Source organism: Hemiscyllium ocellatum, chromosome 6 (genome assembly GCF_020745735.1).
Source record: "Hemiscyllium ocellatum isolate sHemOce1 chromosome 6, sHemOce1.pat.X.cur, whole genome shotgun sequence".
Taxonomy (NCBI): Eukaryota; Metazoa; Chordata; class Chondrichthyes; order Orectolobiformes; family Hemiscylliidae; genus Hemiscyllium; species Hemiscyllium ocellatum.
Window position 1 is genome coordinate 124,514,781 of NC_083406.1, and position 10,403 is coordinate 124,525,183.

Here is a 10,403-nt window from a genome sequence, read left to right on the forward strand (position 1 = left end):
TGCCCCTGATGAGTGAGGATGTGCTGTTAAGATGTTAATGATGCCGGTCTGCCACCGCTCTCAATCTTTCTTTCTGTCTCTCTCTCTCTGTCACGTTTTCTTTTGCTACCTTTCTTATGCTAATCTGTGCTGTCTCTCAGGTATTAATGGTCTCTGTCTTTACCCTCTCTGCCTTTCTTTGTCTTTCTCTCTGTCATTTCCTTTCTGCCTGACTCTTTCTCTCCTAGACACTCTTGGAGTTCTCTTGTGACTCTCTGTCTCTCCCACCCTTCTCTCCTTGTCTCTGTGGTGAATTAGTCTGCAGTCTCTGAAATGTTAAACCTTCCTTTGTGTCTGTTGCTGGTGAGTTAATCTGTGCTGTCTGAGATGTTGATGACCCTCTGTCTCTCCCCTCCAGGTTCGTTTATCGCTGTTCTGTTTGCCAAGCTGGAAAATATGTTACAGAACTCGCTCTACGTCAATTTCTTACTAACTGGAATTATTGCGCAGCTAGCCTGTTACCCCCAACCCCTCCTCCGCTCCTTCCTGCTCAACACCAACATGGTATTTCAACCCAGTGTCAAGTCTCTAATCCAGGTATGATCCTATCACACTGATTTAACAAACCTAGCAATTAACACACCTGGAGGTTGAATGTATTGGATCGAGAGGGGAATATGGTTGTTTTGAATTAGTTTGTGTGTGGCAGCGCTTGATTGAATAGATGTAAGGAATATGTGTTTGTTCGTGAAGGAGAGCAAAATACAACCAGAAACACAAGACTGTCTCTGATAAAGCCAATTGGAAATTCAGGAGAACTGTCTTCGGCCAGGGAGTGGGAAGAATGTGGAACTTACTTCCACAATGGAGGTGAACACTACAGATACCTTTAAGGAGATAAACATATGACAGAGAAAAGAATTGAAGGTGCTGAAAATGTGTTGCTGGAAAAGCGCTGCAGGTCAGGCAGCATCCAAGGAGCAGGAGAATCGATGTTTCAGGCGTGAGCCCTTCTTCAGGAAGAAGAACGGCTTCCTGAAGAAGGGCTCATGCCTGAAACGTCGATTCTCCTGCTCCTTGGATGCTGCCTGACCTGCTGCATTTTTCCAGCAACACATTTTCAGCTCTGATCTCCAGCACCTGCAGTCTTCACTTTCTCCTGAAAGAATTAAAGGATATGGTGATGGAGTGAGAGGAAGGTCATGTCATTGAAGCCGCAAGGACTAGTTGGGCAAAATGATCTAAATCTGTTGCTAGATGAGCATTATCACTTCAGAAATTGAAAGTGATGCTTGAAGACTCCCTCTGCCAGTTGGGTCCCTGCTGATATGATTGAGTTCATAAATGGCATAGGTCGCTGTTCGTGGATTCAGGATGATGCAGAGTGCCATTGTTCAGACACCTTCATGTTTGGCTTAACCAAGGGTATAATCAAATGTCATCATCATCAACCCCAACCAATACTGCCATTGGGACTACACCAGAGGTCTGCTTTTTCACCCCATATTACTGAGCATCGTTGATTAAATGTAACAACATTTAAAGAGAAAGATCAGGAGACCCATCCCATTGTTCAGTCACTTCCTGAAACTTGGCACAGTCGTAGCTCTGAAAGCAGGTGACATCAGTAAGAGAGCAGCATGGACAGCGTGATGCTCTGAGTTGCTATCCGCCTCCTCAATCTGAAGTTTTCTGTGAAGTGAATGGAATTGGAGTTGTCCAGATTCAGTTGAATGTGGAGTTCAGAGACTTGTATAGTGTCCAAAGATACAATGTCAAAATATAATGAGTATCCTAGAACAACTTTCTTCTCCTTGTTGGATAATGAATCGTTTCCTTCAACGGTCTCAGTTCAGTTTAACATCTCTTCCAAAAGACAATACATAATGTGCAGCATCTGCCAAATATAGTTCTCAGGAAAGTTTGTTCTCCCTTCTATTGACCCTCCGACAGTGCAGTTCTCCCTCGGTACTGATCATCCGACAATGCGGCACTCCCTCAGCACTGACCCTCCGATAGTGCGGCGCTCATTCAGCACTGAAATCCAACAATTCTGCACTTCGTACTGACTCTCCAACAGTGCGGCACCACTTCAGTACTGACTCTCTGACAGTGCAGCGCTCCCTCAGTACTGCCTCTCCGACAGTGGGGCACTCCCTCTGCATTGACCCGGTTCAGTGCAGTACTCCCTCAATACTGACCCTTCAACAGTGCAGCCCTCCCTCAGAACTGACCCTCCAACAGTGTGGCACTCCCCCAGCATTGACCCACTGACAGTTTGACCCTCCCTCAGTACTGACTCTCTGACCATGTAGCACTCCCTCAGCACTGACCCTCCAACAGTGCAGCGCTCCCTCAGTACTGAACCTCCAATAGTGCAGTGCTCCCTCAGTACTGACCCTCCAACAGTGCGGCACTCTCTCAGTACTGACCCTCTGACAGTGTGCACTCCCTTAGCATTGACCTTCCAGCTCTGCGGCACTCCCTCAGTACTGACCCTGCGACAGTGTGGCACCCCTTCAATACTGACTCTCCAACAGTGCGGCACTCCCTCAGCACTGACCCTCCGACAGTGCGGCACTCCCTCAGTACTGATCCTCCGACAGTGCGGCACTCCCTCAGTACTGATTCTCCAATAGTGCGCTGCTCCCTCAGCATTGACCCTCCGACAGTACGGCACTCCCTCAGTACTGAATCTCTGACAGTACGGCACTCCCTCAGTACTGAATCTCTGACAGTGCGGCACTCCCTCAGTACTGACCTTCTGACAGTGTGGCACTCCCTCCATACTGACCCTCCGACAATGCAGCACTCCCTCTATACTGACCCACCGACAGTGCGGCATTCTCTCAGTACTGACCCTCTGACAATGCAGCAGTCCCTCAGCACTGACTCTCTGACAGTGCGGCGCTCCCTCAGTACTGCCTCTCCGACAGTGTGGCACTCCCTCAGCACTAACCTTCCGATAATGCAGTGCTTCCTCCGTACTGACCCTCTGACACTGTGGCAATTTCTCAGTACTGACCTTCCGACGTTGCGGCACTCCCTCAGTACTAACCCTCCGACAATGCAGCCCTCCTTCAGTACTGACCTTCCAACAGTGTAGCACTCCCTCAATACTTACCCTCCAACAGTGCGACACTCCCTCAGTACTAAAGTATCTGGAGCTGATCATTGAGCCTGTGAACCCACCCCATGGGTGAGCTTGATGCTGTCTTGTCATGACTGACAGACTGTTTTATTTAGGAGTGCTATATCCTGGCTGAGAAAATAGTGCCTTTTATCCCCTGAAAGTATTGAGCCTAAGTCACCCTGTTGCTGTTGCTGACCACGCACAGACCGGGTATCAGTGCAGAGTTTGCCAGTTTTTCTGTGCTGGGCATATCTTTGCAAATCCAGTCTTATTTTTCGAGCCTTTTCCATGTCACATTTGAACCATTCCCCACTCAGGTTCTTGGGTCTGTGAAGAGCAAGATTGAGATGTTTGCAGCCACTCAGGAAGATTTTCCCATGATGCTGTACAAGGCAAGGAAATATTTAATCGCCAGAGGGAAACTTGACTGGTCAGAATCTCCCAACTCTGTTCCTCCACTGCGACGCTCTGAGAATCTAGGTAAACCTCACTCTTTATTCTTCAGTCTGCTTCCTTTACAGTATCTTTTTGGGGTTAAGTTACTAACTATCACTTCACATTCTTCAAAGCGGTTGGGTAGATACCTGGTTGGTTCATATTCAGAGCATTTTTCTTCAGTGGTCACCTTTCCAAATCTTCTTGCTGTGCAATCGTGATATACGGATTCATCCCACCCCTGGTTCTCCTATTTCCATATATGACTGTCCACTGAAATTGATACCCATTCATTGCATTGCTCTACTGGACAGTCCTGTTACATTTTTTCTTGTTTTACAGAATGTTGGCTTTGGAGGTAAGGTCTATGCTCACCAACTAAAATTGGTCTTGAACTGAAGGAGTTGTTCAGCCAATTCAGGAGCAGCCTTGAATCATTCCCAATGCTGTGGGTCAGGAGCCTGGATAGATTTGCTATCTCAGTTTAGGTGCCTGCTTGATTGGCACCTCATTCAGCATTTCTATTATTGTCTCCCTCAACCACTTTCAATATTCACTCCCTTCAACACCAATGTTCAGTAGCAGCATTGTGTCCTATCTACAATTTACCAAAGCTCATTAGCACCTTTCAAACTCACAACCACTTCTATCTAGAAGGACAAAGGCAGCATATAAATGGGAACATCATCTCCTGCAAGTTCTCTCCAAGCCACTCATGCTCCTAACTTGGAAATATATCACTGTGCCTTGTTAAGTCCTTCAGTGACCTTCGACATTGTGGGTCTACCAGCAGCACATTGACTGCAGCAGTTCGCCACCATTTTTTAACATTCAGTGTGAGATGTGAGCAACCCTGCCCAAGGCCAGCATATATTGGCCAACCCTAGATGGCCTTCAACTGAGTGGCTTTGCTTGTCCATTTCAGAGGGCAGTAATGGATCTACCACATTGCGGTGAGTCTGGAGTCACGTACACCAGACCAGGTAAGGACAGCTGGTTTCCCTCACTGAAGGATGTTAGTTACCCAGATGGGTTTTTACAATAGTGGTTACATGGTTGCCACTTGGGTAGTTTTTAATTCAAGAACTTTCTGAATTCAAGTTTCACCATCACATCTGGGGTGCAGAGGAACTTCGAATAGGATGGAAACGATCCAATTGCTGTGGTCCATGTAGATATCAATGATATTGATAGAAAGAGGTTCTGCTGAAGGAGTATGAGCAGTTAGGGGCTAAATTTAAAAAGCAGAACCAAAAATGTAATAACCTTTGGATTACTGTCTGAGCCATGAGCAAATTGGCACAGGGTCAACAAGACTGAAGAGCTAAATGCACGGCTGAAGATTGATGTGGGATAAACAGGTTTGAATTCATAGGGCATTGGCACCAGTAATGGGGAAGCAGGGAGCTGTTCTAATGGGACCAGAATCCTGGCTAATCAAAAACCTAGGAAATGGATAAAGGTGGGGAGGGCTCAGCAGAGATTATTACAGTTTTCAGAACTAGTAGGACAGAGTGTATGGAAAGGCATAGCAGATAAGGAGACAACTACGAGAAGGGGAGCAGTCAACATAGGATTGAGGTTGTTGTAGTTAAATGCACACAGTATATATAATAGGTTAAATGAGCTTGTAGCGCAGATTGAAACTGGCAGGTGTGACGTTGTGGGTATCACAGAGACATGGCTGCAAGAATACACATCCTATCGAAAGAGGCAGATGGGCAAAGGGAGGAGGGTTGCCTTGTTAGTAAGAAATGAAATCAAAAGAAAATGAAAAGGAATTAAATTCATAGCCAGAAGTGATATAGATGGAAGGCCTAGAATCTGTGTATGTAGAGTTAAGGAACTGCAAAGGAGAAAAAGACTTTGATGAGAATTATGTAGATGCCTCCTAACTGATAGTCAGAGTGTGAGGCACAAAAATAAATCAGGAGATGGAAAAGACATAGAGGAAAGGCTCATTACAATAAACATAGGAGACTTCAGTATGCAGGTGGATTGGGAAAATCAGATTGGTAGTGGACCTTGAGAAAAGGAATTTATGAAATGTCGACATGATGGCTTTTTTTGGAGCAATTTGTGGTAGAGCCCACCAGGGAACAGGTAAATGTGGATTTAGTGGCATATAATGGTAAGGGAGCTGAAGGTAAAGGAACCACTGGAAAATGAGTCTGGAGAAGTAGTAATAGCGAACAAAGAAATGGCAGAGGAACTGAATAGGTTTTCAGTTTTCACCAGCAGCATACCCGAACTTCAAGAGAGTCAGGGGGCAAAGGTGAGTGTAGTGGTCATCACTAAGGTGAAGATGCTGGAGAAGCTGAAAGGGAAGAAGTTGGATAAATCACCTGGACCAGATGGACTACACCCCAGAGCTCTGAAGGAGATTGCTGAGGGATTGTAGAGGTATTGGTATGATCTTTCAGAAGTTAAGGAGGGTCCCAGAAGACTGGAAATGGCTAATGTAACATCTTGGTTTAAAAAGGGAGGGAGGCAAAAGACTGTAAACTACAGGCTGGTTAGCCTGATCTCAGTTATTGGTATGATTTTAGAGTTCCTTATTAAGGATGAGATTTGCAGAGTACTTAGAAGTGCATGATAAAATAGGACTGAGTCAGCACTGCTTCATCAAGGGGAGGCCATGCCTGACAAATCTGTTAGAATTCTTTGACAAGGTAATAGTCAAGTTAGACAAAGGAGAACAGTGGACATGATCTATTTGGATCTCCAGAAGGCCTTTGTTAAGGTGTCACATAGGAGACCGCTAAACAAGGTAGGACCCCACAGTATTAGGGACAAGGTACTGGCATGGATAGAGGATTGGATGACTGGCAGAAGGCGGAAAGTGGGGATAAAGGTGTCTTTTTCAGATGGAAGCCAGCGACTAGTGGAGTACTACAAGAGTCTGTGTTGTGGTCATGACTATTCACATCATACATTAACAACCTGGTTGAAGGAATAAAGGGCATTGCTGCTAAATTTGCAGATGACACAAGAATAGAATATATTAGATTAGATTATATTAGATTCCCTACAGTGTGGAAACAGGCCCTTCAACCCAACAAGTCCACACCGACCCTCCAAAGAACCCACTCAGACCCATTTCGCCTCTGACTAATGCACCTAACACCGTGGGCAATTTAGCATGACCAATTCACCTGCCCTGCACATCTTTGGACTGTGGGAGGAAACTCATGCAGACACTGGGAGAATGTGCAAACTCCACACAGACAGTCGCCCAAGGCTGGAATTGAACCTGGGACCCTGGTGCTAGGAGGCAGCAGTGCTAACCACTGAGCTGTCCACTAAAGGTGGAGGACATGTCGTGTTGAGGAAGTGGGAAGCTGCAGAAGAACTTGGGCAGGCTAAGAGAATGGACAAAGTGGCAGATGGAATACCATGTAGGAAAGTGAGGTTATGCACTTTGGGAGGAGGAATAAAAAAGACTATTTTGTAAATGGGAAAGGCTTCGGAGATCTGAAGCACAAAGGGACATGAGATTTTGTTCAGGATTCTCTTAAGATTAACATGCAGATTCAGTTGGCAGTTAAGAGGGCAAATGCAATGTTCGTATTCATTTCAAGAGGGCTAGTTTACAAGAGCAGCGATGTACTGCTGAGACAATATAAGGCTCTGGTCAGACCACATTTAGAATACTGTGAGTGGGTTTGGGTGCTGCATCTAAGGAAGGATGTGCTGGCATTGGAGGGAATCCTGAGGAAGTTTACAAGAGATCCTGAGGATGAAGAATTTGTCATGAGAGGAGCAGATAAGGACTCTGTGTCTGTACTCGATAGAGTTTAGAAGAATAGGAAGAAGTGGGGGGGGGGGGGGGGGGGGAAGAGTTCTGATTGAAACTTAGGGTACTATGAAGCCTGGATAGAGTGGATATAGAGAAGGCATTTCCACTACCACGAGAGACTACAAACTGCGGGCATAACCTCAAAGTGAAGGAATGACTCTTTAGAACTGAGATGAGGAGGAATTTCTTCAGCCAGAGGATGGTGAATCTTTGGAATTCGTTGCTGTAGAGTGCAGTGGAGGCCAGGTCTTTAAGTATACTTAAGACAGAAATAGATAGGTTCTTGATAGGTAAGGGGATCAAAGGTTACTGGGAGAAAGCAGTAGAATGGGGTTGAGAAACTTATCAGCCATGATGGAGCAGATTTGATGGGCCAAATTGCTTAATTCTGCACATAAGGTCTTGTGGATCTGTCATGGTGGGATTCAAACCTGTGACCTCAAGAATGTTAAGTTGTCTCTGGATTATTAGTCCAGTGACTATGACGTTTATGATTGCCCCACCTTCACCATAGCACTTTGGGATGAGTTATAAATACTGACCCAGCCAGCACACCCACATCCCAAGAACGAATGAAAAATCCTGTCTTTTCACCGAATCAGTCCTGGATTTAATCAGAGCATATGTGGGCGGGTTTAATGAGTCTAGGTAGAGGTGGTTTTAATGGGTAGGGTATAAGTCTTGATTTTGCAGCTGGTTCTTTAACTGGATTTTTTTCTTCCCTTGGCACTTTTTAGTAAAGAGTCGAAAGCCCTCCCTTGGTGAGCTGATCCTGCGCCACACCAACAGTCCCACAAGGGCCCGCCAAGCTGCCCAGTTAGCTCTGCAGCATGTGCGAGAGGGGCAGGTTCTGCATGCACTCACTGGGAGCTCTATCTTTAAGAGTTCGGCGGAGAAACAAAATGAGGCACTACGGGTGAAGAATGCTGTTTACTGCTCACTTATCTTTTCGGAGTTCCTGAAAGAGCTAGCAGCCATCGCACAGGAACACACTGTCACGTCTCCCTTCTTACTGGATGACAAGGAGGAGTGACGGCTGGAGAATATGGAGAGCAGGAGCAGCCAGTTAGCACATAGCACTCGCACTGACTTGGAGCATGACATAAGCTTCCTTTAATAGTAACCACGGGATCTGTAAATAACACATCTGACTCTGCAACACATTGTGGTACAGAAGTTCCAAACTTCATTCCAAAGAGTTCTTCATCGACATTTGGAAGCAGAATGTATTCCTCAATTATTCTCATCAGGTTTCCACAGTGCGTTGCTGATAGTGGTTCACTTCAGTGCTTTCTGACTGATTGCTGAGACTCGTCTCACACTGGGCATTGTGCAAGAAAAAAACCATATCACCATCCTCTCTCTGGACTGAGCTGCATGTTTGGAAGGTTGAGAGTGGGAAAGAGAGAGACAGATCAATCTCCGGGTGTCTTGGATCCAACTGTAGATTCAAAGAGAGAAAAATTTACACACTCATTTTATCGATGAATGTTATGCAGAAATTTCTGCTGTGTAAATGTTGAAATATTTTTTTAAAAAAAAACACAGCTTCTCAAATTGCATTTAGTTTCACTTTTTAATGTTATTAGAATGGTGTGTTGCTTTACTGGGGGCGGGGGGGGGGGCTTGTCACTGAAAGGGGCTGCAGTGCACCCTGTGGGATCACTGAACAGCCACTAGTTGTGGTCACATTGCTCTGAATGACAATAGATCAAAAGAAGATTATAATTCAGGAATCAAGACTTAGGCAGCTTTAGGGAGCTGGGTAGAAAGTTAGCAGGAGTCTGTCAAAAGAAATGAAGTAGTAAAAGTTGTAATTAATCCGATTATTAACTCTACACTCATTCTTACCTAGTTACTCTGGTTTACGTTTAGGATAGCTGTTTTTGACCCAAGTTTCTCCCTCTCAAACTCACTGTTTTTGGGTATCTTTTACTCATTTGTCATCATTCATTAAACCTGCTTCATTACACATTACCAGATCCAAAATAATCTGATCCCCGATCGGGCCCACAGCATATTATTCTTGGGAAAACTGCTCCAAATTCATTCTATGAAATTTTTTCTTGTGGCATTCTTTGCCAATTTGATTTTCCACAATCTATATGAAGACTGAAGTCACCCATGATTAATATAATTTATACATTCCTTCATTACCTCCTTATTTATTCTCCGTCTTACAGAACAGCTACTGTAGGGTGTCTGTGGATACTCTAACCAATGTTATCTTCCCCTTATTACTACTTACCTCCACCCATTTGGATTCTACACCATCTGAGTCAACAGCATGTTTTGCTCATGTACTTATTCCATCTATGCTGTCCCACTACCCTTTCCTTCCTGCCTGTCCTTTTAAAAAGTCACATGCCCCTGAATATTTACATTTTAATACTTGATCTCTTTGATGATGATTTTCAGGTAGAAAATACAATTTGAGACCATGCTGAGTATGGAAACTTTAAGGGGCTGTTGGAAAAACAACTAACAGAAGGAAGGACAGAGTGTGAAAAGAAATTGGCAGCTAACAAAAAAGGGAAACTCAGAATCATCTTTGGTGCAGGATGAGTGCAGCTGATATGGGAATGAAATAGGGATTTACCTGGGGTGGGAAGGGAAGGGGGCTATAGTATTAAGTGAATACTTATGGTGCTGGAGAAACCTCCAAGTATTTTGCACAAAAATTATTATGTTGGAAAATGCAAATTAATTAAGGAAAGAAAGCTTATGTTAGATATTATGCCACACAACAGACTTGTAAAATTAGAGTGAGTCCAATAAAATCAACAGTAGCACCATGGATAGAAAATTCACTGAGTGACAGGGAATAGATATTTCTCAGACTGCAGGATGGTTTACAATGGAATTCCCCAGGGTGAGTACTGGGACCCTCATGAATGTGGGCAAGACTCAGGTTAGAGGGCACAATTTCAATGTTTGTGAATAGTACAAAAGCTTGGGCGAATTGTAAACTGAGATAAGAATACTATAAAACTTGAAAAGGTCATTGACGTGTTGGTGGAGTGGATGGATAGGTAGCAGGCGAAGTTCAATGTGGAG

The 10,403-nt window shown here is 44.6% G+C and overlaps 1 protein-coding gene across 1 annotated transcript in view; it reads left to right on the top strand.

Annotated features, from left to right (window-relative positions):
- Positions 1 to 8,873, top strand: part of fhip1b (FHF complex subunit HOOK interacting protein 1B) — a 62,565-nt gene extending 53,692 nt beyond the window's left edge. Inside the window, exons 9-11 of the mRNA XM_060826395.1 lie at positions 398 to 576; positions 3,430 to 3,592; positions 8,084 to 8,873. Coding sequence (XP_060682378.1) covers positions 398 to 576; positions 3,430 to 3,592; positions 8,084 to 8,379 — 638 coding nt within the window. The 3' untranslated portion in view covers positions 8,380 to 8,873. The remainder of the gene's footprint in view (positions 1 to 397; positions 577 to 3,429; positions 3,593 to 8,083) is intronic.
- The last annotated feature ends 1,530 nt before the right edge of the window (positions 8,874 to 10,403 follow it).